This window comes from Corvus hawaiiensis, chromosome 3 (assembly GCF_020740725.1).
Source record: "Corvus hawaiiensis isolate bCorHaw1 chromosome 3, bCorHaw1.pri.cur, whole genome shotgun sequence".
Lineage (NCBI taxonomy): Eukaryota > Metazoa > Chordata > Aves > Passeriformes > Corvidae > Corvus > Corvus hawaiiensis.
Window position 1 is genome coordinate 98,719,349 of NC_063215.1, and position 27,569 is coordinate 98,746,917.

The 27,569-nt window shown below is 39.0% G+C and overlaps 1 protein-coding gene across 2 annotated transcripts; it reads left to right on the forward strand.

The window, feature by feature from the left end:
- Positions 1-681: 681 nt before the first annotated feature.
- LYPLAL1 (lysophospholipase like 1) lies at positions 682-27,569 on the forward strand. 2 transcript variants are annotated; one of them, XM_048299043.1, is made up of 5 exons: positions 806-946; positions 5,180-5,279; positions 16,191-16,360; positions 26,589-26,704; positions 27,313-27,569. In XM_048299043.1, the coding sequence occupies exons 1-5, from the start codon at positions 862-864 to the stop codon at positions 27,550-27,552; spliced, it is 711 nt and encodes a 236-aa protein (XP_048155000.1). In that variant the 5' UTR covers positions 806-861; the 3' UTR covers positions 27,553-27,569. The 2 variants fall into 2 exon arrangements, with proteins under 2 accessions (XP_048154999.1, XP_048155000.1); XM_048299042.1 differs by lacking the exon at positions 5,180-5,279 and having other exon boundaries at positions 682-946.

Below are 27,569 nucleotides of genomic sequence, written 5' to 3' on the forward strand. Positions count from 1 at the left end.
CATGCTCCTCATAGTACACACACACTGATGTTTCAACTACTTAACCCACAGGCCATTCTGAAGGTAATAACGCGCTACCTCAAGAGGCTAGGGTTTCATTACATTCTTAAGAACTAACAGGTGCGCCCCTAGGGCTTGCCAGAACGAGTTGTGATGAACTGCAAAGCTAATCCGCTCACTCGCGGCTCACCCCGGGCCGCACTGCACCTGGCCAGTGAAATGGCAACAGCGCACTTTATGGCCGGCCATCCTCGTCCCACTGTCGCAGACCTCAAAGCGCTAAGGCAGCTGGCTAATCTGCACGGCACTAGAGGAAGGAAAAAAAAAAAGAAAAAAAAAAAAAAAAAAAAAAAAGACCTTGAACGTGTATAAGTTACCTAAAAGTGCAAAAGTAAGCTCCTACTCCTTATCCCCTTATGGCAACTAGCAAGAGCATCAGAACAGTCGTGCTTAGACATGGATTAAGGCCGGACAAGCTCTCAAATGTCTGCGGGACCTTCTTCACGGTGCTCCTTGCAGGCCCTTCATTTTCTGAAGCGCCCCGAAGGCGCTACCAGTGCCACCCGCAGCCGGGCCCTGCCCTCGCAGCGCTGCTCGCGGTGAGCTGCAGCCCGACGCCTCCCCGCACACGTCTGACAACACCAAAGGGGCGGCTCGGCCCCGCACAGGGCACTGCTAAATACGGCGTCTGCAGGGAGTCCGCGCTGCCCGTAAACAAGCTCTGCTAACCGAGTTTTCTAAGCTCGGTGCCAGGAGAGCTGGGGATGCCGCAGCAGAGGCGCGGGGGGCGGAGACAAGCCGTCGGCAGCCCCGGAACCGGCAGGGCTGGCCTGGAGGAGGAGGAGGAAGAGAGTGCTGGGTATGGCGGCGCCCGCAGCGCTGCAGCGGAGCGTGGTGTCCCCCGCGGGCAGGCACACCGCCTCCCTCATCTTCCTGCACGGCTCAGGTGCCTGCTTTCCCTCCCTTCTCCCCCCGCTGCCCGTGGGGACGGGGCGCTCCGGGGAGCGGGCAGGGTCGGCCCGCCGGTGCTGCGGGAGAGGGCGGCGGGGCGGGGTGGCCGCGGCAGCCGCCAGGCCTGGGGAAGGCTTTGAGGTGACCCTGTCCCCGCGGCCGTGCCCTCCTCAGGCCGGGAAGGAGGAGCTGGCGGTGGGCGGCAGAGCCGTGTGCGGGCGCCCGGAGAGGGTCCCGCAGGGGCGGTGCCGGCTCACAGCAGCCCGGCTTCCGTGAGAACAGCGCGTTGCGGGAGATCACAGAACATGCTCAGTTGGAAGGGGCACATCAGGATCATCACAGTCCGACTCCTGGCCCTGCACAGGACACCCCGGCAGTCACACAGTGTACCTAAGAGCATTGTCCAAACATTCTTGAACTTTTGTCAGGCTTGGTGCTGTGACCACTGCCCTGGGGAGCCTGTTCAGTGCCCAACCACCCTCTGGGTGAACAACCTTCTCCTAATACCCGACTTTACACTTCATACCGTTTCCCCGAGTCCTGTTACGCCCTAAATTGCCCTTCTCAGAGGGTAGCCACATGCAAAGGATGATTTTCACAATTAAAGTGGCTCTTGCTGTTTTAGGATTGGCATGAGAGTACTGTCACCTTTTAAAAGCCAGTGTGGCTTGACAGACCTCTGACTGTTCAAAAGAGCCCTGTCCCTGTCCGGGCTGGCTTCACGGCCACTCTCTGCAGGGGGGACTTACCTACATCAGTGACTGGGCTGGGGGCGGGAAGGGAGCGTGTGTTTTGTTGGTTTTTTTCCTTAAACGTTATTTCTAACGAGCTAAATAACAACACTAAAGTCCACATGACAGTAAAAAGAAAATAAAAACCCCAGTAATCTTAGGTCTTTATTAGATCAAGGCCTTGCGAATCAATACTATTGAGCTGCCCATGTGCATATGGCAATATGCTCAACACTTTCCCTGTGTTTTACTTTTGTTTTTAGCTGATGATTCTGTTGAGTTTAACAAAGATGTGTGTCCTTAATAGTTTCATTTTTATAATCTGGTTTAATTTTGCTTTTTAAAAATTCTGTGAGTAAAAGAATGAAAATGAAAAGAGTTTATGTGTTCAGCTCTCTTGATAATGCTAATTTTTTAATGCTTGAGGAAATAATATTCTCTAATGTTGGAGGAGTAAGGGAGGATTATGGTTAGAGGTTGATTCCGCATGTGGTTAAAGTACTCTACAATTTTTCTTTTTTTTTTATATGATTTTGTTCATAATGTTTGTAATGGGGTGGTTTTATTTGGTTTCTAAGAGTTCCACAGAATAGAATTTAAAACAGAAGTAGCCACAGTGCTGTTGCTGTGGGCTGGCCTGTAAACCTGAGTTGTAAACCTTTGTACAGCACTTGTGATGGAAAGTGGCAGTCAAATGGCATGAATCCATTTTGTTCGTAATGCTTGCTCTAGACAAACTATAATGAGTGCAGAATGTAAGTGCAAAATGTTATAGAAAAATATTAGAAAAATCCTGATGTACTCTACATCAGATTGAGGTAGAGGTGCCATTTGGTAGCTTGGCAAGGAAGATGGGCATAGCAAGTATGTAATAGCTTTTTAGGCTGAGGATTACAACTTTGCATGTTGTAACAAGCACAGAATCATAGGCTGGAAAAGACCTTTTAGAACATCGAGTCCAACCATTAACCAAACGCTGCCAAGTCCACCACTAAACCATGTCCTTAAGTGCCACATCTACACATCTTTTAAATACCTCCAGGGATGGTGACTCAGTGACTTTCCTGGGCAGCCTGTTCCAGTGCTTGAAAGCCTTTTCGGTGAATAAAGTTTTCCTATTATCCAATCTGCATGTTACATGTTGTTAAATTTAAACTTTGCACAGAAAGAAAACTTGGAAATTCAAGATATATTTGAAAGGAAAGAAATTCATATTTTACTTGAGGAGGGAGAAAAAGATAATATAGCTGCCATCAGTCTTTTGCAGTTTGTAAACTGACTCAAAGCAGAGTCACCCATCATTTGCTTGCTTTTGTAGTGTTCAGAAGAACATACAATGCTAAAATTTCAGAAGAGCCTGAAAGACTTAATATTTCAGGAGGTTTGTTGGTTTTTGTTTGATGTCACAGTCTCCTCTCTTTCTCCCTCTCCTTCAAGTTCTGCTCTTGGGAAGTCAAACTACATTATCTGAGCATACAAGCACTTGCATGTTCGAGTAGCATTTGGACCATGACAGTTCTTGACACATGGAAGGGCATAGTTAAATTTTCTCTTACTGAGTTTTCTGTGACCTTTTCATGGACAAGTTGTGTTCAATGACGGTAAATGTTTCTGCAGACCTTTGTGACGTTTAAGAGGTGGATATAAATAGTAGAATAATGATTTGTCCTGCATCATTAAGGAGTTTGTAAAGACCTAAGTCCCAATTCTGTAATCATTCATATAGCTGGTTGACTTACCTGAGGGTTCATTCTGTGCATGTATTTGCAAGGCCTAAGCCTTGGCTTTTTAACTGAAAAAAAAGGACTCTATAAGGAGAAAAATGTTAGTTTGAGCCTCTCTAAGATACATTGTTTATAAGTGAGGTGACAACAGCCTTGAGGAAATCCTTGGTACGTCAAGAGTGTCTGTGAAGAATCAGAGGTGTGTTTGGGCTTCTGACCATGCTGCTTGCATCAGCAAAGTGCTTGTGGGAGTGTGTTCTGAAGCATCCAGTTAAGGAGGTAACTTTGATTTTACTGTTTAACTTAGCACAGGGTAAGGTTTGTGTCAGTTTTGCAACCCTGTTTTTTATTTGTCACGTGGAGTGTTCAGGTCAGAGAACAGTTAGTTCTAGTTATGCTAGTTGTGCTTAACAGGGAAAAAATTGCAGGATTTGAATCCTTCTTGCCTTCTGTTTTAAATTTGAAGATACATTAATGTGTGTATAAATAAAAGCCACTAAATTTTGCTAGAGTCCAAAAGCAAGAGCAGCTTTTCTCCATTGGGGAATTACAATAATTTTAACAATGAATTGGTATATTCATGTGACAGTGTTCAGATGAGTCCATGTAATGTGGCAGTAAGCCTGGCTAAGGACAGTGATATTTTTTTCTTTTGGTTTGGCCATTTTATTGAAAAAAATGGGGTGAGTTCTGAAGTCAAACAAAACAACTTGAACTGAATAGAGAATAGAGAATATTAGCAATTTGAATTGATAATATGTGGGAACCTCAACTTCAAGCAAGACTAAAGTCCTATGGCATGAGTGGCAGTAGTGAAATTCCAGTTTGCTGAGCCCCCACTAAATTTTTTAGGTTGAACATCCTTCCTACTGTAAACTATATTCCTTGATGGACTGGATTCCTCAAGATTGAAGTATTGTATGATACTGAGGACTTGTGTGTGCCTGCTCTTCAGAGGCGTGGCAGTGAAGTTATGGCTGAAGATACCAGTGGTGCAAAGACAAGCTGGAGAAACTGGTGTATATATGTGTATTTGTGTAAAAGGAGCATGTGCTATCTGCAGAAGAGTTCATCCTGTTCATAGCACTTCAGTCTGCAGGGGTTTTGGCTGTAGGCTGAGTTGGTAAAACTAGAAGAAAAACAGATTGGGAGTGGATCTCAACTAGTTTCCAAGCAGAACTGTGTGACTAAGGTTTCTTTAAGAGTCTGCTAGATATTTAGACTGAACCTATCTCTTTACAAATTGTGTTTTTCCCTTAACGCCTATGTGCAATATTAGCATAATTAAATGTGAAGATCTTTTTTACTGGGTTCTGAAGTGGGTTAACATAAAATTCTCTAGTAAAAGTAATTATCTTTTCTAAGGGGAGCAACAGTTATTTTATCTCACCTTTCAAGATGTTTATCGAGATTTTTTGTTTATCAGTTATCAGCAAATAAGGTAAACGGCAAGTAAGAGATAAAGCCTTGTGTCTGCTTGGGAGATACTTAAGTCATTGAATGTAGTGAAGTATTGATTAAGCTTATGTTGTGAGACCTCTTAAGCAGTCTTTTTCTAGGAAGTTTTGAGTCCATTGGAAAGGGGACTGAAGTTGTTCTAGAAAGTTCTTTTTTAGCATTTTAGTGTATTAACTTAATAATTTAAGTCAATCTGAAGTATATTTGACATAATATATCATTTATAATAATGATATAATTATATATTATATTATTACATAATTTTCTTGCTAAATGCACAGAATAATTCTTTTTGTACTCTTCTGTGTGACACAGGTGATACTGGCCAAGGAGCAAGAGCATGGATAAAACAAATTTTGAATCAAGACATGGCATTCCAACATATAAAAGTAATTTACCCAACGGCTCCTGCCAGGTATCATTTAATAGATTGTAACTGTAGGGTTAAATTACTGTGTTCCAAAACTGTAAAATAGGCTGTGAATATTGGTACAGACTGTTGTAACAATTTCTTCTTCTTTCTCATGTACATGCTTTTTGACAAAACTGAAGCTCAACCATGCATTGTTGTCCAGGAGCTGTGTTTTTGAGTGGTTAAGACTCTAAATGGTTCACAGAAGTCATAGCCTCTAGTTGAAATTTGGGTATTGTCCTCATAGTAGCTATCCATCTCCTTCATATAAATAGAAGATGACACTGCAATGTGTGTTGTAGGGCATTATAGAGCCATGATCCGGATCACAATCCTACCTGGAATAACTCCCATATATTAACCATTAAAATATTGTGTTGTATTTAATGCCAGGTTTCAGTCCTGAAGGCGGTCAGTCTTTTTGGCAAGTAGGATGTCAAAGATCCTCAGCTCCTGGAAAAAGGGCTGAGAATTCAAAAATGCACATTACTTCTTGTTTGAATCCTGGCCCAGCTATTTCAAAGAGAATTGAGTTCAACATTTGCTGTAAGCTGAAGTCTTGTTATTAAATGATGCTGTGTTCAGTAGTAGATGGAAATACAGACAAAAAATTTTTCCTGTAGGATTTTGAAAGTTTGTGAAGTCAAATCTAGAGGCTAAAAGTTGGACACCTACCCCCATACTAATGTATCCAAAGATAATATTTAATATATAATATATAATTATATATATTATGTATGTAACATATATTAAATACTAATTTTCAGAGGTGTTTAATTTTTCTTAATACCATTTTTTTTTAAGGTGTCTGTGGCTCTAAGTTAGGAAAATGTTTCCTTGAAATGTAAGCGGGTTGAGTTTCTTTCTGAATTTGTGCATAAGTGTGGATGAATGCTGAACGGAAAAGGAAATTGTGACACAAACTTTTGAGGTACAGAGGTTTCAAAGTCAGAAAAAAAATTCTTGGAAGGTATAAACAAGTATAATAGCAGATTTTGTCTGGCACTCACTAATACATGAAAAAAACCCCAACCTTTTCCTTGACCATATATTTTTTATGGTCTACTTAGGCAGGAAAAGCAACTGAGAGATTGCAGTGTGAATGTACTCACTGTGTTACAGAAAAATCAAGCCCGTGAGTGGAAGCCTTTGAAGCTGTGTGTTCTGGGTTAGCAGGGAGTGAATACCATTTTCTGTAAATAATGTGCTCATTGCTTCACTGATGACAGGCTGAAGTGATGCTAGAGTTACCAGTGGCACATCACACATGCTGATGGGCTCCACTGCTTCCCTACCAACACACCAGATACTGGGGAAATGCAGGAGGAGTTGCTCCCCTGGGAAATGTTTTTTTTCCCTATACTATATGCAGCCAGAGTACCTCAGACCACATCTGCTGGGCCAGTGCTTCACTTTTCCACCCCACTGCACTTCTGAGGTCCAGTCCTTTTCTCACTTGTTCTGGTTTCTTTGGGTAACTACAGATGTAAACTATGTATGAATAATTAATGAGCAAGGTCTCCTGACTCAAATGAAGGAATTTGTTTTTATCTTAAGACTTCGCATTTCAGTACTTTGGTAAACAGATGGGAAGAAAGATACTGTTGTAATTAAAAGATGTGAATAAACAGTTTATTTCTCTCTCTTTTTTTTTCTTTTTTAAGTTGAGATTACTCTTGTTCTTTTCTAGAGCAGGTAGGGCCATGCATGAGTTGATTCAGAAGTGGCTTTTAGCAAAACAGAAAAGTTATGTATTCAAAGAATGTAAAACACTGTTTGTTTTTGACTGGAGAAGTACTCTTGTGTACAGCCTTCTGTTGCTGATAAACAGCCCTAGCTGACACAGTAAAATAAAACAGATGCTCCTAAGTACAGCAGTGTTTGCCACTGTTTGCAGCAATGCTGAAGTGGTGATGATACGTGTCATTTGTGAAACCACAATAACAAAGCATTTACAGACCTATTTCATATTGTTTTGGTATTCAAGAACAATCCACACTATGCTTTTTTGAAATGGTTTTGTAACAGTTGCCTTCCTTTCTTTCACAGAAAACAAAAGCAAGGCCTAGAACTTCCAAACTTGAATGGCAGACATTAAAGTAATTAAACTTGAGTATATATGTTGGTTTTATGTATGTGTGTATATATATATATATATATATATGCGTATATCTTTTGATAAGAATTCAAAATGTTTCTGGCACCAGGGGAGGAATTCAGCATCCTTGCTCATGAGACCTATAGCTGGGTGGTTATGGGCACGCAGATCTGCTGGAAAGATTCTGAAACCAGGTTCTTTGCTCACATAGAGGCTGAGTAATGTGCTGGCTGAAAGTCAGGCTGCTGAGAGAGAGCCTCTGTGGGTCTCTAACCTGCCACTGCACTGTCAGTGCAAAACTTGACTGCAGGTTCTTGTGCTGATGATGAAATCAAAGAAAAGCTTGAAGCTTGGCAACACCCTCCTAGGGTTGGCTAATGTGCTCTTCTGGCAAAATACTGTTAATATGGATGTACTTCATACTCTAAGCTCCTGTCTTTTCCAGGAGAACTTTGCACATGCACATTGAATGTTCTCTGTCAAAGTAGTTATGCCAGTAAAAGCAGGTTTGATGATCTAACTGCAAAGCTGGGGGCTTTGGCAGGATAAACTGCAGGTCAGGAATACCTCCTCATATTTTTGATGGATGTTATTCTGCTGATAGATCCATAGAGATGGTCTTATACATTCTTCACCTCTGTTGAACCGAATTTTTAAAAGCAGTGGAATTCACATTTTTCAACACAACATTGTTTTTGGGGGTTTTTTTGGTAGAGGATGGGTTTGGGTTATATTTATGTTTTGTTTAGCTCTTATCCCAGGTGCTGAAACACGCACATTTTTAATTTGCACAGCATCAGAGGTTCAGACATGTTTTGATTCAAGAGTCAATGTATTTGAAAATTATTTTGGAAAACCAGTCCAGCATATAATTGGGAAGAACTCAGAAATATGTTCTTTGTCTACACTAGCATTGATTTCCGCAAACCCTAGAGACAATTATGGGTAAAAGCAATGGAATGTTACTGAACTACATTTTATGAAACTGTTTTTTACTCTTCTCTATAGGTCTCTAGAAAAAAATCAAACTTCTTTTTTTAAAAAAATATTTTCTTTAATAATTTTTATAATATTCAGGGTTTGTACAGAGAGTGATCACCTGATGTACCCTGGACAGGCAGTATTTGCAATATTTTGTCTCACTTATCCCCCATCACATTGGAAAGTGCAGTGAGTCTCATATTTGGTTGTTTCCTGACCAAAAATAACATAATATAGATAGTGAAATTTACAGTTAAAAAAGAAAAACTTGCAAAAATACTAAGTAAAATGCATGTGGTAAAAAGCATGCTTAGATAAAAATGGAAAAAATACGTGGATTTGAAGGCTCGGTGTGATGTAGTGAGAGTAGTGACACCTGAATTTGGAATATGTTTGGAAATTAAATGCATGTACCTGGGGTATGCAAATTTTGCTTTACAAATTAAAAGTTTTACACATTGCTTGGAGGTTTTGTTTTTTTCTCGGTAATGTAGCCTACTGGGAGACTTAAAAATGAGTCAAGAACTTGTTTTAATTGTATCCAGCATTCTTTCAAAATTAGTGCTTCTGCACATAGATTAAACTTGTTAAACACAAGAGAATTCTATTTTCTCTCAATTGTAATGCTAATATATATCTTTAAAAAAAACAAGCTCAAACTGGAGCCCTAGTAGCTGATGCAATCCCTAAAGCCACGTCTACACTAATAGTTTTAAAGGAAAGTGTTTCCTTTTTCCCTTTTTATTTGGGTCAGGATGGCTACAACTTTAAATACTGTTTCAGCTGCTACAACTGTGACTTAAACATTAGGTTTCTATTGAGTTTCTAAATCAGAACTGAATACCACCCAATTTAACCTTTTTTTTTTTAATATAAAGTGATAGTTTAAATTGGCATTGCAGGAGCTAACGTGGTAAATTTAAAACCATTTAGGCTCTGCTTGTTTTAATACATATACCTTGCCTTCTATAATTCCCTGAAAAAATCTGGGCCAAAGATTCCTTGCGTTGTCTTGCATTCCATTCTGACAGTCCTTCTCTTTCGCAAGTCAGAAAATCAACTGTAAATACTACTTTGGCTATTTTGTGGATCTTTTTGACATTCACTCAACAAACTTTTCTGTGGTACTTAAGTCTCTGTGCAGAACTTGTTGTCTGGTTGGAGTTTTTTTCCCAATTTATTCTAATTTCCATTATCTTTATGTGGCTGGTAAGGACTAAAAGGCCCAGTACTCCATCTTTTCACCTAAATTCACATCTTTGCTCAGCTCGTGGGTGGAAATGAGCTTCATCTTACCATAGTCCCCATCTGGCTCTATCACAAAACCACCAGACAGTTTGGCACCACTCAGCTCCACTGGCAGCCTCTGCCTGTGAGAGGCCTCGGATTGGAAAAGCAGCAGGGGTACTGCAGCTCGGACTTGAGATGGATTGGAGGGGAGCGTGCACACTGCCTATCGTACTGTTTTTGGCTCAAGCAAATGTTATTAATCCTTGACTTTTGTAAGCCCTAACCTCATTCATAAATTTAACACAAAGGAGTCTTTTTTAAAGGTGGGAGCTTGAGGGAGAAATGGAAAAGGTTTGGGTTGGTGTCATGGGGTGGTTCTTTCATCTCCTTTAAGTAGAAATTCAACATGTTCTGCATAATAATGCTCGAAGCATGCTTGGATAAACTCTGTATTTTCCTTTTTGGAATTAGGTGAGGAAAACTTTACGGATATGCATATATCTAATACTTACATCAGATGCTAAATAGCACGTGGAATGCAGTAAACACTTGTCAGAGATAACTGTAGTCACGCTTGGGGAAAACAAATTAAAATATCATGGAAATGATCTTGGATTTCTAATCCCTTTTACTACATTGTGCTCCTAAGCATCCTGCCTCTTGTTTTTCTTCTCTCAACCCTTTTCCAGTACAGAAGAGTTGGAGAAGTGGTTTTTATATCACCCTTCCAGGAAGCTGTTGTGGATTTCTAAGTTATGTGCCATTCTGTACTCTTGCTTTCCAGCCTTTTCAAGGGTTTCTGTGCTTAGCTAGTATCATTCATCCATCCTAAGTGTTTGCCACCAGCTTGTGAAAGATGCCACTTTGAATCCCAGAGTGCCTTTCAGACCCCATAATGGAGAACTGATGCAGATTGGACCCTGGTTTGCCTCTTGCTACTTCCTTTCGGTGAATGTATAAAGCAGCCACTATTAGTTGGTTGCTGAGGAGCTGGCAATGTGTATTAAAGGTCTTTTATGGTCTTTTCAACCATAAAATTATTGCTGTTCTCTGATTAGTACCAATCCCCACAATTTACTCTACCGTCTCCAAAAAAACCCCCCCCAAACAACAAAACCAACCCAGCAAACCAACAGAAGCAAAGAAACAGAAACAAACTTAATTTCTCCCACTGAGTTTTATGCCAGATTCTATTGCAGCTCCCTTTGTCTTGAATGAATAAGATTTGTCTCAAGTAACAAAAGCTGTCAGCATAGTATTTCTTCAGGTAACCATTCTGTACCGGCTCAGTCAGCTCTCATTTCAGACAATGTGCATCCAGAACAGCTCTATCAAAAGCATTTGCATGTGTTTGAGTGAACAGGGCATAGCCTTTTCTGGAGAACAGCCAAAATTGCTCCTTACGGAGATGACTCTTGCCTTCCTTTTACAATTTTTTTTTTTTTTTTTTTAAGTGTAGTTCTAAGTTAAAGCTGTTTGAATTTTGGACACATCACATGCTCTGTTACCATACCACAAAGCTTCATTGTTAAGATATTTTCACCCTCAGTTTTAACATAAGATGTACCTTGGACTAGAGTTTCCAATTTATACTATGTATTTGACTAGCTGGATTCTCTGCTTTCCTCCCCATTTCTTTTAAAATTTGCTTTCTGCCTCAAGAGACAGGGGGAATTAAAAAGCAGAATTTTGACCTAAATTTTCTATTAAAATGTAGTACTGAAATTCAGCAGTGACTTTATGATATGAGAGAATTTGGGATTAGGGAGTCACTTGCTTTCATTCAAAAAACCAGCCATTAGCTTTAAGAGAGTCAAGACTTGCTTCTAGAACCACTCAATATTTTGGATTGGAAGGGACCTTTGAAGACCATCTAGTTTAAGCCCCTCAACAATGAGCAGGATCTTCAACTAGATCGTGTTGCTTGGAATCCCATCCAGCCTGACCTTAAATGTTTCCAGGTATGCGGCATCTACCACCTCTGTGCAACCTTGTGCTGCTGTTTCAGCACCCTTGTTGTAAAATATGCCTTCCTTATATCTTGTCTAAATGTACCCATTTTAAGTTGAAACATTCCTCTTTGTCCTGTTGCAACAGATCCCACTAAAATGTTTGTTCCCATCTTTCTTATAGGCCCCTTTAAGTACTGGAAGGCTGCAGTAAGGTCTCCCTGAAGCCTTGTCTCTTCCAGGCTGAACAAACCCAACTCTCTCAGCCTTTCTTTGTGGGAGAGGTGTTCTGATCATTTTTGTCGCCCTCCTGTGGACCTGCTCCAACAGGTCCATGTCGTTCCTGTTCTGAGGATTCCAGAACTGGATATAGTTCTCCAGGTGGAGTCTCATCAGAGCAATGTAGACCTACTGTGGTAGTGTGCCCTGTAGATTTTCTCAGAGGGGTGCACAGTCTTCCAAAAGACAGCAGTACAGTTTGAGAGTCCCTGTCTCCTAACTGAGAGGAGATGGGCTTGAGAAGCAAGAAAAATTGAGGATTTCTGTAAATTTTGATCTTCCTTTGTCTTTATTTCAATCTTGAAGCCCAACTTCACTATAAATTTCCAGTTCTGTCTGACATTTCGGGAAGTTCTGTCTGGAAGCCTGGAGCCAGCACCAGTGGTCTGGGTTTATGTAATGCAGGGTGATCGTAGTGCTGAGCAGTGATACAATTGTGCATCAGGAGAAAGAGCTGGGGGAAGAATATTTGCCATTTATCAGTGTGCTGTCTTCTACTCTTATTTAATGCAGCTATAACTGCTGGCTTGTCCTCTAACTTAAAATGTTGGATAGGGACAGTGATTTATTGGGTAATGAACAAAACCACCTGTAGTTTTATGTGAATCACTATGCTAATATCATCATTTTGGAGATGGGATTTGCCATAGTTTGAGATCAGAATTTGAACCTTGTGTAGCATCATTTGGTTGCTCTCCACTTCTGTTAAGATAATTTCAGACTAGCTGGCACCATTCTAAACATGATTAAGAAGGTCTAGAGGATATATTCGTGCTTCAGAAAGGTGGAAATAGATGGTGTTGCTGCTACCTACTTTCATCATGTTTTCTTCATTACTACAGAACTCAGGTTAGCAGAAGCTAATCTATCTTGAGTTTTTAAAATCTGGAATGAGGTGTATTGCTTTGAAACTTCACAGTGAAATCAATAGTGAAAATTACTTCTTTTTGAGATTAAAATGATGATAACTACTTACAAAGATATTACAGGACATATTTTCGTTTTAAGACAGTGGAAGTATTGTGTAGGATCTTGAGACTGCACTCTAATGCAAGAAGTATGTTGATCTACGATGACACCTTTACAAATAGAAGCTATAAAGTAATCAGAAAACATCATTTAGAGTGATTTGGGGATGTTGGGAAGCATTTTAAAGATTCTAATCCTCCTAATGCCTGCAGTTTCTTAAATGATGTTTGATATTAGCCATGTCTCCTTTGCTGTCTCTTCTGACTTTTAAATTTTAAGAGAGAAATTCATACAAATTGAACTTACTTTCAACTGTCTCTTAAAAATACATACAAGTTTAGAAGCTGAATATACCCAGAGAGAGGGTTCTTGATTCTTGTTTTCTTATATGGATTTGAATCTTTTATGTGCTCCAGAACAAGTGAAACATAAGCACTCACATCCTTTAAAACCCAGTAAGAAAAAATGCCCAGACATCTTGAGGGACTATATATTTTCATTCCCAGTTTCAACAGCACACAGTATTAGAGACACAGAGCTTTATTTCTAGTATCGTTTTTAAAAGAGAAGAAGGAAAGTGAGGCACAGGTGGACTAATGGCATGAATTTTGATTAAACCTAACAAAACAAAAAAACCCCCAAATTTAAAGCTGATTATTTGGTCTGACTTCGTCCTTAACTGACCATGTTGATCTTGTTGGATGGAGTTTCCACTCTGCTCTATATTTTTCTTTTGCTTTTGCATATTTCAGTCCAGCTTCTCATGTCAGTTTAACATAGGGATTTTTTTTTTGTGTGTGGTTTAATTGTATGAAAAAATTTGGTGCTGTATTCTTGGAGCTGCACAGATGGTTCCATGCCAAACATATTTGTTTACCGTGGTAATGTCTGAGTTGTAGTGTGCCAGCTAATAAAGGGATTATTTAAGGAAAAAGGTGAATGACTAAAACAGATGTGCCAGTTGGGTGAACCATTAAAAGAATCTTACTTCTCAGCTTTATGTAAAGGTTATTTTTAATGCATTTCTGAGAAATCAAGAGTGTTTGCAAGGATGTTTTTGAGGCAGCTGAAAGCCACTTGTCTGTTTGCTTGGGGGTCTTTGCCTGTGGGCTTAAAAGACATTGGTCTTTCATCTGTCTTACTGAAGAATTTGCAAAGACAGCAAGTAGAAATCCTGAGTGTCAACATCTGATCAAGTATTATAATCTCATGATGAATTTTGACCTGTTCATAAATGGTATGATCTTGTCATTTAGTTGTGGGGAAACCTGTTTTAATATTTATGTAATATAACAGTAAATTGCTGTAATGCAATATATGTATGTATCTTTGTTCCATATAAATCCTGGGTCAACCTGCTATAATAATACTGTAGTGGGTTCAACCAAACTATGCTAAACCATGACAAATACTAAAACCTTTCACATCTTTTCTTACACAAGTGTTAGGTACTCTGACTTTACTAGAAAATAAAGCACTCTGTCTGCTATGCATTTTAACCAGGATTGAGGTAAAAGTGTTTGAGAGAAGCTAAAATCATGGATTAAATGCTGTTTGCCCAGGCATTTAGTCCATTGTACATCACATTGTCCAAGTGACTTCCAGAAACTCCACTGATTCTGCTCTTGATAGGTTTGACTGGAATATCTCTTCTTAGAAATTGACTTCTGTGAATTAGATATTTGTAATCTTATTTCTTATTAGGTGTTGATAAATTCATTTGGGAAGAATCCTGGAGATAGGATTCTAAAGAGAAGACAATAAAAAAGGCAAATGCATTTTAATAATGTTTTTAAAATGTAGCTTTATGTTGCTGGGTATACAAGATATTTCCACTGAATTTCCTTCAATTTAGGAGTTAACTGTTTATAGACAAGTAAAGGCTACCTTGAAAAAACGTAGGTCTATTTTTAAAATTCTGGTGCTTAAGCCTACAGTTTGTATTAAGGAAATAATTTGTAATTTGGAAATAACAAGTTAGTTTTGAATTAAGGAAATGAGGGGTTACCTAAGGCACTTGACCACATACTGTATGGCACTTTCAGTCACAGTACATTTGAGGTACCCTGAAGCTTTGATGAAAAAGATGAACCTGTAGTGTGTCTGTTTGTACCTATCTGTTGCTGTTTGTTGCCTCTTTCTGTATATTTTCCTTACCTTTAAATCATGGACTTTTTTTTCATGTTCATGACAACAGGCAGAAAAAAACCTTTGTTCTCTCATTTTTTACTTTTATGACTGAACAGTGCAAATAGTATTATCTTGAACACTTGTCCCAGTGGCAGTACTGGTTTAGAAATAGCTGTTTACATATGTGAAGCCTTGTTAATAAAGGCAGAACTTGTTCCTTCATTAAGAATAACTGAATTAGTGGCTTTCTCATTTTAGGTTAGTTGTGGTTTTGTTTAATCCTAGTATTGAAAAAATTTCAGAGACAGCACAGAAGTCAACTTTAGCATTTTCAGTGTGTTCCCATCCAGAAATGTATCAAAAGCTGTCCTTTTGTGGATGATGATTGTAATCTGATCTAAGCTTAAGTAAAAATGAAGAATTTGCTCTGGTTGAACAAAGCAAGTAAGGGTTTCAAGGGGCTTTGTTTGAGATGATTGATCTCATAGCAGTATGTTTTGTAATATATTGTAGAGCCATTGCAAGGCAATTAGATCACCTTTCTTGGGATTTTCAGGGCGCTATTAATCATCTTTATTTAAAAACAAAGAAAAAGCTTCTTTGAATTGAAGGTTTCTTGATTATCTAAGGTTTGGGCAGCCTGTTGAAGCACTTAAAATAATATTCTGACAATGTGGTGTTATGGTGGGTAGTATCATGTCTCTTGTTTGTGCACCAGTCCAGTAAGCACATGGCATTTCTTTCAGTTATTTTTATGAGATAGTTGCCCCATTAAGATGAGGATTGCTGTATTTATTTGACAAAAAGAGAAATTGCCAGGCTTTTTTAATACCTAGAGGTTCATAATACCCATCCCCTATCAATTTTGTCAAGAATTAGACAATTGAATTCCATAAAGTTAGCCCCTGCAAAGCTGTCTGCTTTAGAAGTTACTTCAGTTTGTCATATTCCAGTGTGGATTTCAACCCTAGCTTTGTTTAGGATTAAGAACCTCTTGACAGGCTTAAGATTTAAAATGTTTAGCTGACCTAACCAACATTAACATTGAACTGGCTGAAAATTGCATTTTACATAGCTTCCAAATGTTGGCTTCATTCTTGAAGGACCATGACTTGAGTGCAAGGAAATGCAATGTGACCGGATGTAAAAGGAGTTAGACCTCAAAGAGGTCTCTTTTGCTGGAGATATACTGAATTTTTTTTTATTTATTACATATGCTTGAGGCTTTTGGTCTTATGCTTGGTTAATCATTTGTTTTCTTTCCTTCCACCACTCCAGGCCATATACACCTATGAAAGGAGCCTTTTCCAATGTGTGGTTTGACAGGTATAAGATCTGTAATGACGTTCCTGAACACATTGAAAGCATCGATTCCATGTGCTTGGGCCTTACAGAGCTGATCAACGATGAGGTTAAGAACGGCATTGCCAAGAATAGGATACTCATAGGTAAGAGATTTATTTATAATGTGTTTATTCTAATGTTTTTTTAATGGTTAAGAGATCATCTCCTTTGAATTTACTCTATCCTGAAGGCTCATGAGCATGGCTTGAAACTGCTGAACAGCCTTTTCAATAGCCAGTCCTCAACAATATTGAATTCTTATTTAAACCCATATCAGGTGGGGAATGTGGCTAACTGTAAGCAGTATCCTCAAAATGTAAAACTGTTTTTATTGTCAACAGTCATTTGTAATCATTATTTAAAATAGAGTGGTCAGTGATTTACTTTGAGAAGTACATAATTTTACTGTTGCCTTTAAGCCCTTTTCAAGGATGGAAAAGTACACTTTCCAAAAATGACGTGCGTTTTGGAGAATGGAGAGGTAGCATATAAATAATCATGAACTTTTCCTTACTGCTCTAATCATTTTGGGTTAAATTAATTCATGCAGGAAAAATGTGCATGTTACATAGCACTAAAGGTTAACACTTGATAACAAATGAAGTATTAGCTGTAATAGTTTATATGAGTCTATGTTTATTTCTCTTTCCACAAATTTCCAGTAACTTTCACAGTACTTCAGTGAAATAGATAGCAGGATATTGAGGCGCAGGAGTTGAGGATGATGAAATCGCCTATGGCAGGGAGGGAGTGAGAATTCACAAGTCTTTGGCTCCCTGTCCCATCTCTAGACCACAGACTCTTCCAGGTTGGGGGAAAAACTCTTAAGGTGGGATCTTATAAATTTATGTCCACCTGAATCACGCCGTCAAAATCTTGCATAGTTGAGCCACTACCATTCAGCCTGGTGTGTTTTCTTGGTCCAGCCCCATGTTGCTCTGTGAAGGCCTGTGCTTGCTTTCCCTTCCTGGCTCATTGCCCTGGCTGCAGAGTGCATTGTTTTGGATGGCTGTCAACAGAGTCTCTTTGATCTGTCTTTCCTGTGTTATACCTGCTGACTTGGAAGCAGCTGGAGAAGTGCAGGTGCTTTGCTGTTGAGCAGGCTGGGAGATGTTCTGTGTACAGATCCAGTGTGCTACTAGGCTTTTTTCCTTTCCTCTGAAGCCTTCAAAATTAAAAATAGTCAGACTGCAAAGTATGAACGTTGTTTTCCAAGTCATAAGCAGAGTAAGGAAGCTGGCATGCACTGAGTGTTTCATCCTGTAGATTCTTTGGAAGTCCCCGTCTCAGTGTGTTTGCATTCCTCACATATAAATCAGAAATAACTGTACTTGTTTTTTCACTCTTGAGAGCTCTGTTTCCCCACCTGACAGAGACTATAATCATACATCCTCATGGTTCAGCCCAATGTTTATGCAAAAAGCAAAATAAGGCAGCCCTGAGTTACTTCGTCCAAAGTACAGAAGGGGACTCATGTGGATGCATAAGAAACTTGGTAGTGGAAAATTGTGTCACTTGTGGCTGTACAAAATGAAGTGTTCTTCCACAAGAACTTTGTGCCTTTCTGCACTGGTTTTGGTCATTAACCAGTACGTGATGCAGTGAAGAGTGAAGCTTAGAGATCGTGTAAGGTCTCTATGCATAAAGGTGACATTAATTGTCTTAGGAATTTGTGCAAATAGTTGCTCATCTTCTGCCATTGTTTCTTACAGGAGATTAGGACTTCTCTGTAAACGTACTCTGCAGCTTTATAGTATTCAGCCTGGAGAAGAGAAGGCTCTGGGGAGATCTTACAGCACCTTCCAATACCTAGGGGCCTACAAGAAAGCTGGGGAGGGACTTTTTACAAAGCTGTGTAATTATAGGACAAGGGGGAATGGCTTTAGACTGAAAGAGCATAGCTTTAGATTAGATATTAGAAAGAAATTCTTTACTTTGAGGGTGCTGAGACACTGGAACAGATTGCCCAGAGAAGTTGGGGATGTCCATCCCTGGAAGTGTTCAAGGCCAGATTGGACAGGGCCCTGAGGAACCTGGTCTAGTGGAAGGACTTCCTGCCTATGGCAGGGGTTGGAACCAAATAATCTTTAGAGTTTCTTCTGACTCAAGCCATTCTGTGTTTTTTTGATCAAAAGAAAATGTGAGGCCAAGTCAGTATGTCTGCATCACACTGTAATGTCCTCTGGAAAAGGAGAAATGTGTGGCCTGAAATTTTTCTGAGTTTAGGAGATTGGTGTACAGGAGATAATGGAAGGTATGGTTACTTGCTTAGAATGTCAGATAACTAAGTCCTGTCAGATCTTTTTAGATTTCTCTTTGAAAAAGTCAGGAATATCCATCTGGTACAGGAAGATGGGCCTTAAGGTAACAGGTGGGAAGTAGTCAGTGGATTTGTGACTGCTGGTACCATGGAGTTGGAGGAGGCAGCCTTTGTGAGGTAAAGGGAAAAATAAGACATTTATAGCAGGAGAAACCATGGTGAAATTTTGCTATGAATTCATAGTGCATGTTGAGTCATGTTGGAGATCCATAATGGGAATACTGGTACATATCTTATTATGGAAAATAGAGACAAAATAATTGAGAGAAGCAAATGGAGAACTTGGGAGTCTGTGAAGAACAGTGGGGGCCTTTTCGGGAAGGTCACAGAAACCAAAGAGCAGAGCAGTTGCATGAAGGTACTTACAGGGAATGAAATGCTCCTTAAAGGGTTAAGGAGAACTGAGTTGAGTGACCATTTTGTAGTAAGTGGGAGTTTTAATGACTGGAAAGAAAACAAAATGACTATGAACAGCATAACAAGATTGAAGGTTATGGTTTTATATGGGATAGAGGAGTAGAAATTACAGGCTGAGAGTGAGTGTCAGATATTGCTGGATGAGGGCGAGTGAGGTGTTAGGCAAGAAGGAAGGTGGGCAGCTGCTGACAGCTCAGAGCTGTGGGATAAGAAGGCAAGATCTGAGGGAGCACTGTGCAAAGGTGAGCGAGTGGGAAGAGATGGGAAGCAGCAGTGGGCTCTCAAACATGGAAAATGAGAAGCCCAACACCTGGTGTTCTGGGGGATGATTCCCCTTCTTGAACCATTCAGTCTTTCCACGAAGCTCAGGATGGTGGGGCAGTAAGAGCATTTTCTCTGAAAGAAATGATAGCCTGCGCTGTTTGCTTCAATAGCTCCGAAATCCACAAGTGGCTGCTTGTAAAGCAGAGCTAAAGCCAAGGATGGAGTCCAGGTTGTACGGTGCCACTCCTCTCTTCTTTATCAAGAAAAATGCTGGTGCAGCCTTGCTTTTAACAGCTGCTCTATGAATCTACTGCTAAAGAATTAAATTGCTTAGTTTACTGGATGTAAATGAAGTCGTATTTTTAAAGCTTCCATATTAATTTTGTGACATGGCTCATCTACCCCTTCCTATCTCCTGACAGTTTCATGAGTTGCTTTCCTTTTAACACAAGTCTTTTGAAGGAAGTAGGCTTCTGATTAAGCTTTGTTTCCCCTGACCTTGGAGGAGGAAGGAAGGGAGACTAACAGCAGTACATAATTATTCAAAAAAATAATTATATCATCCCCAGAATTTGATAATGGTACTTAGTTTTTTACCAGACATTCTTGTTGAGTTACTCTTACTGGTCTTCCTGGCTAAAGCACTCCTTGCAAATAGTGCTGTAAGTAGGTTTTATTGACTTTGGAGATAAAATAATGTTATAAATTTAGTCAAATTTTGACACTTGGAGCTTTGATAGTATCCTTTCTTAAAAAACAGGATGTATTTCTTCTTTATAAATGCCTGAATTCATTGCTAAATTGGCCAAACAAGCCACAGTTTAAAATGTGGGACAGTAATTTCTTTTTCTATTTAAAGCTAAATTGGTTTTTCAGGTGGTGGTGGTTTTGGTTTTTGTTTTCTTGTGTTGGTTGTTCTGTTGTTTTGAGTTTTTTTAACTGCTTCCACATTGATACTGCATTGTAAAAAAACTCCACTTAGGTGAAAATTGTTAAAGATTTCAACAATCTTATTCGAGAATATGTCAGAAGCTCTTGAAAGAAATGGCTCTCTCGTTTTCTGAGCATTTTGATAGAGCTCGCTGTAGTCAACTGCACGTCAGTGAAAGGCAGTCTTTTTGTTCTTTTTTTGTTCTTAATTTAGCACCAATTTTCTACTTTCACAGGTCACTTTTTGTGTCGCTCAGAAGTGCTGATCCAAGCGTGTTGGTCTCTGCCACCTGTAGTCACTTGTGTACGCAGCCAGTGAAAATAAACTTTCCATAACAGTCCTGTAGGTTTGACTAAATGCCAAAAAACACATGCATGATTCCCGACCTCTTGTACTGTAACAATAACACGAGACACACAACCACTTTTTGTTTTTTGCTAGACTTCTTACATAGCTACTGAACCATGGTGGAAGCAACATGAAAGCTCCATGCTTCTTGTAAATATTAGCATTTCCTTCTCTCTCAGTGTGTGTGAGAAAGGTATGGGAGTGGGGGGGAAAATATCTTGGCTTTGACATCCCAGAGAGAGGATTCTGTAAATATGTGAAGATAAAAACATCCAACAATGAATCGTTAAAGTGTTGAGCAAACTATTTCACCTACAATCTTGGCATTTATGTTTTTGGCTTCTAAGCCTTTCATTGTCACTCATCCTGTCTTGTATCTTGTGTCTTTATTAGGATGACATTGTCTTCCATTCAGAGGTACTTACTGCCTTGTTCTCATGGAGTAAATTTGTAGATTTGTTTTGCTGTTTTTCACTGCAATTCAAATGAGATTTCTCTTTCTGTACCTCCCACTACGTGGCTTTGTGGTTTATCCAAATTGTGCCTGAGATGCTGGGCTCAAAGCAGTACTGTTAGTCCAACTTCCCCATAATACCTGCAACATTGCATTAATTTTCAGTGCATCAATGTAAATTAGCATTGCATTTATACTTAGGGGTAAATGTTTGTTCCTCTTGGTTTTTGGGGTTCTTTTTGTATCTGAACTGACCATGTGTTTTCCTTTTGGATCTCTGCTACTCAAGCTTACACATCAGGAAGTAAAAAGAGACATTAATGAATTAATCATTCTATTTCCTTCATAACTCTTTCAGTAGGAGGTACGACGCTAAGTTTAATTAGGAGTGAGATCCATTACTTGTTACTGTGTTTCCCAGCATTTGATGGTGTCAGTGTATCTAAAGACTCTGAGAAGTGGCACATTCTCAGTATGGTGAATGACAGGTTTAGCAAATGGTAGTGAAGATTAGGAGTAAGTAAGACTCGCAGTAGTAAACTCAAAAATAAGTCAATCATGATATTATCATCACATACAAGGTAATGACTTTGGTAAGAAAATAATTATAAAGTGAATCGAGTTCTGATCTTTTCAGCCTTGCTACGAATTCTGTTGAAAACATGTCCTTACTCATCTTTAATAAATGCCTGAATTCAGTGCAAAATTAAATGGATGGATGGGCTTTTAGAATGCTTGAGAGTTGTGCAGACATGCCACAGGGTACAAATTAACCTGTACTTTCTTCACAGTTGTGCCAAAAGAATCATAGAAGAGTGAGACTTAACAACATTTGCTATTCCATTGTCATGTGTCAGTGCAGGTTCAGCTCTATTTAAGCAAATCCTTATCATTGCTTTTCTGACTTCTTCTAAAAGACCTCTGCTAACAGTAGGTTCACAGCTCTGCAGAACAACCTGTTTTTGTGCTTCACTATTTGCTTTAGAGAGCTATTTTCTACTTTGCTTTCGGTGATTCAGTTTAGAATCACAAATACCGTGAGCATAAAGGATAGGTTGTTCTCTTCCTTTTTCCCATGTTGTGCAGTTATGCTAACTGTAAAAATGACAGGTGAGTGTTGCAGTGGGGCAGTGCTGTCATCCTCTCTAGAAGCAACCAAGAAAACACACTGGGTACCTGAAGTAAGCAATAGATTGGCAGAGTAACACCTTAATAAAAATTGATTTGAGACTTTTCATGGATTTTATTTTCCTTCCAGAGCTAAAAATTACGACTCCTTTGGTACACATGTTGGGTTCCCCTCTATTACCCATAAGAGTTGAAAATAAAAGTGTAACTGGTTCTGGTTTTACTGCGAGTTGAGATGTTAGAAACAATTGTACACTTGTTTTTACAAGAAAGTGGTAAAACTCGTACCACTTAAATGTGCATTTCCAAATGTGTTTTGACTGGTAGGAAGGTTGGGGAGCAAATTGATTCATGTTCTCAACAAGAGCAAGTGGCTGAGCCACTCAAGGGAAGTTGCCTTTGTTCTTGTAAAGACTCTCAAGTTTGTTGCTCTTGTAAAGACTGAGTAACAAACAGAATAACAAGGCTGTCAAAGGTGGAAACCATTCATTGCTGGTGTGCAAGGTTTTTGTTTGGTGAAGTTTCATGAAGAGATTAAAAGGAGAAAATCACAGCTGTGAGGAAATTCACTTGAGACAAAGTACATGTTTGAGCACTTAACACAGAAGCAGTGTTCAGGGAGTTCTGTGGAGAAGGGAATTTGCTGTTCCACTGGCATTTGTACTCTTTGCTGATATTCATTTGTGACCACTGTTAAATGTATATAATACTTCCATTCATTGATGAAAAGGGAAGGTCAAAACAGAAAGTCTGCTTCTTTGTAGATGATGTGTAGAACAAGGTTGTGCTGTTACCATTAATAGAAGGTAAATCACAAAGTCCCCAGAGAAACGGGAAAGTAAACTGAAATGTAGCTTTGGGGAGAAATTCCTGATAACAAACTGATTAAAGCAACTCTAAGTTGAAATACTAAAAAAGGAGAAACTGCGAATGAAAAATGCTGTGAGAGTGGAACGAAAAGGAGGCAAGAGTGTGTAATGTATTGTGATAACAACAGAACAGGCCAAGACAATTTCTAACTGTGCTGGTGTAGCCTTATACAATGGAAGAGTGTTTGTCTTGTGCTGTGCTGGCACAGGCACTGTGTGCTGTAGGATTCATTTCTTGCCACTTGGTTACCAAAGCTGTACTGACAAATTTGAAGAAATACAGGAAAGTTGAAGAGCAACTACTACAGAGAGACTAGTGAAGAAATACTGCTTAAAATAAACACCCCAAACTACACCCAAGTCCAAATCCTAATCTCATCAAAGTCTGGGATTTAGCTTCTCCTGTTCCTTTTTTTCTTCAAAATTTGTGCACTAGGTATGATTCATAAATATTTTTGGTCCCCATGGCTGTGATTTCTTGTGTGGCAAACAGCTTTGAGCACATGTTAAAATTTTACCAAAAAGAGTGAAAAAGTGATGTTTGTTGCTTCCTATTTCCATAATCATTATAGCAAATGGACCAAGGCATTTTACAGTCATATCTGTATGACTCAGAATGCACTTGGCAATGTCAAACCTGTGTTTGTTAGAGAGCTGTTTTTTCTGTAAAGAAGATTGGGCACCTAAAGAACTTTCTGAATTCAGGAATAGCTCAATGCAGCCACTAAAGTGAAGCATGGGGGAGAAGGCAGTTTTTAGCATCCTCTTAGGTATACAGGACAGGAGAGACAAAAATAAAGAAACCCTTGTGCTGGAGAATAGTCTTTTCTGAGATGCAAACGCAGACATTGTTGGATGAAATACAAAGAAACAAAGCTGAAGTTTGACAGTAGGCAAATACTTGGTTTCCTGAACCCCATATAATGTTCAAGTGTCATCATGGACCAGGTTATCATTTCAGACAAATACAAATGTGAAGCAAATTAATACAAAGCAAGCTCTTTAGCAAAAGTGAGCTGGAGGTTTGTTTAAAAGGCTCCTAAGGCCATTTGCAAGCTCTGAAAGGAATTCTTTATCACTGAAAAATGGCAACTGTGATGAGGGTTTCTGTTTTATTCAATCAGGAATAAATTCCTTATGAGAAATTCAGTTTCTGTTCACACACTGTGTTACATCATCCTGTGGCTGAGATTACCTTAACATAGTTACAGATTATATTCCAGAAAAGAATGTTTTCGCTTTAGTAAAGTATTGCATGGGAGTTTCCTTCTGATTCAAATTCTTTAATTTGGAAGTGTGATGACTGTGTGATTTCAGCAGATCTTTCTGAACTAGCAAAGTGAGTTGCAAGCAGCTTTCTTCTTATTGCAGAGGGGCATTACCTAAAAATCAGCACTACACTGAAGCAGATTTGAGGTCATAAATGCATCCTTGAGTGAGTTTTCTCTGCAACTGAAAGTATTTTACATAATTGTGTCTGTTTTGTGTGTGCTCCCCTTTTAGCCTGCACATAAACCTCCTTTGTGAGTCAGGGAAGTTAACACAAAGAGTTAGGTACTTTCCTGAACTGGCATCCTGAGCATTGTAGAGCTAACCCTGTTTAACTGTCTTGAAGCATTAATCACAGTTCTCATTAAAATATGTATGAGGGGAAAACTGCAAGTGAACATACTTCTTTATTTAAAACTTTCTGGCAAACTCTGAACTTCTGTGCAGTCTTTGTGTGTCTTGGAAGTAGATTGGTCTCAAGTAGGGAAGTAGATGGGTGAAGAGATTGCAATGTTCTGCCCATATAGGGATTAGATGTTGCTGTGTCATTTTGATTTTGTCTAACACTCCTGACACAAATCTGCTTAGCAATGCTGTACAGTTTATGTATTCTTCGTGCTGAGATCATCTGTATACATGTACTTTTGTGTTTTGTTTACATTCTGTCATTTCATACCTTTGTTTTGTGTAATATCTGTACCTGCCTCTTATTTTTCCTTCATCCAAAATTTGAATTCTTGTAGAAGTTCTTGACTGAGAATGTCTTTTATGTGTTAAGTCAAACATACACTTTTATTGAAATGCTTCTTGTAATTGAAAAGAATAGTCTGCAGCTATAAATGCTTATTCAAATTGTTGGTTTTGAAGCATTTGCCACACAGCATTTACTTGAAAATTGTTGTGGTATCAGGTGATAAACTTCATGTATTCCCATGCAAATCAAATTCCAAGAGCTAGGCCTTTGTATTGCATTTTCTTGTAGTAGTATGAGCCACATAAAAGAGCCATTACCTAATATTCTTCTAAACAGAAGGTGACTGCACTGTCAAAGACTGCTGGTGAGTAATTGCAGACAGTGTGCCAGATTGTGACTAACTGGGTACAAAATTTTAAGATTAAATCATTTACAAACTAGTAATGACTTTTCAATGCAGCTTTTCTTCCTGTAATCTGAAATACTTAAAATGGACTTCATTTTATATGTTGTCAAAGCATTGTCTGTATTTATTTGTAAGCAAATGCAAAATGGTCTCTTAGAATAGAAGTGCTTCTTCTGGGGTTTGGGATGACAGCATTCTTCAGAGTGATCAAAAGGCAATGAAATAAATGATCAGATTCCACATAAGAAAATAAAGGAAACATCACTCCAGTCATTATCTGGATACAGTCAATATAATGGCCTGTGTACTGTGTCCCTGTGAAGTAATGTGGTAGTCTGGATTTCTTTCCTAATGAATAAGTATTTGTCATGTAAAAATCATCCCTGAGGAATTATCTTATGTAAGGAATTAGTGCAGTTGAAGAGACATATGGATCACAGAAGGCCATTAATTCAGAGATCCTGTTAGAGCTCAGGGGGAGTACATTGCATTGGTTCCCTATTTATAAAATATCCCAAGGTGTAACATCAAAAATATCCTCAATCCTAGTTTAAGTGTGAATGCTCATTGATTATGTACAATAGAGATCTTTCTATCTCATGATCTAGTGTGAGTGCTGCTAGCCTAGGGGAGAAATAACTTGAATACCAAAAGCAGTGAGAATTACCTGTTCATAAGTTTTACTTCCTTAATGTCAGAGTATGTATGGCCACAGTATTCAGCTGCCTGGTAGGGACCATACACAAATGGCTTCTCAAGTAATGGCATTTTGGCTGTTCCTTTTTCGCCTCTCTCAGTAATGAATCTTCAGCACTACTTCAGCTTTCCAGTTGTCTTAATTGCATCATGCTTTGAATTAAACCTCAAGCTCTGCCGCACGAGGTTCAGGTTGGACATCAGAAGGAATTTCTTCATAGAAAGGTTGTTAAACATTGGAATGGATTTCCCAGGGAGGTGCTGGAGTCACTGTCCCTGGAGGTGTGCAAGAAACAACTGAACGTGGTGCCATGGTCTACTTGACAAGGTGGTATTGGGTCATAGGTTGGGCTTGATGGTCTTAGAGGTCTTCTCCAACCTAAACGATTCAGTGATTCTAAGATCATTGTAACCTTTAAGATACATTTTTTACTGTATTATGTATACAAGAAACAACTCTGAAGATGATAAATTGAACACTGGTTTACAAAGACTTACAGAAAAATCCAATCTTTGTTTCTTTTGTTGCACCCTAGGAGGCTTTTCGATGGGAGGTGGAATGGCAATGCATTTGGCATATAGGTTTCATCAGGATTTGGCAGGAGTCTTTGCCTTATCTAGTTTTCTCAATAAAGACTCTGCTGTTTACCAGGTGAGTGTGTAGTAGGTGTTATAGAAAACCTGCTTAGCTACATGGAAAATGTGGTGATTAAAATCCAATATACATGTTTATTCATCTGAGGTAGTTGATTCATATTCTAAACTTATGCCATTTCCTGGAAATAAATAATCAGAATATTAGGGAAGTGAGGCTTTAAAGCTGTCTTTAAATGATGTTTTGTTGAGCTTTTTTGCACAGACAGTACAATTATTAAAGTGTACAAGGAGATTAACAAATGAAATGCTTTGCTAGTTTTCCGTAGTTGTTAAAGAGTCTGTGTAAGCATAACTATTCTTCGAAAATTTGTGATGCATTATAATACTCATGAGCTCCATTTGCTGTCAAGAATTTTTTCTGTTTCTCTTACTTGGAGACAGGTATAGACCTTAAGGTAAACCTTATCATTTGTCAAGAGTTACCATATTGGAATTTGAAGGGCATTTTTTTCCAGTATTTCCTTGTTTACTTCCATATAGTACAATATGACCCCTAAAATGTAGATTAGTAAGTGCAATGCTATATAAGTTGTCACCATGTAATTGTAAATATTCTTTTAAAATTTTTGGCAGTATGTCTGACAGTGTCTCCTTTTCATCTAGGCTTTGAAAAGAAATGATAGTGCTCTTCCAGAATTATTTCAGTGCCATGGAACTGCTGATGAACTAGTTCTCTACTCATGGGGTGAAGAGACCAACAAGATGTTAAAGTCCCTGGGAGTATCAGCATCACTTCATACTTTTCCAAACCTCAATCATGAGCTGAACAGAACTGAAATAGAGAAACTAAAATCCTGGATTGTAAAGAAATTACCTGTTGAAGCACCAAAGGCAAATGAATAAATGAAGATTCGGCCTCA

What these genes read in the sequence shown, in the direction of transcription:
- LYPLAL1 (XM_048299043.1), top strand. Translation starts at nt 862, where the DNA reads ATGGCGGCGCCCGCAGCGCTGCAGCGGAGCGTGGTGTCCCCCGCGGGC. An exon ending in TACCCAACGGCTCCTGCCAG is followed by an intron (nt 5,280 to 16,190) that starts GTATCATTTAAT and finishes CCACCACTCCAG; the next exon opens with GCCATATACACCTATGAAAG. An exon ending in AAGACTCTGCTGTTTACCAG is followed by an intron (nt 26,705 to 27,312) that starts GTGAGTGTGTAG and finishes CTTTTCATCTAG; the next exon opens with GCTTTGAAAAGAAATGATAG.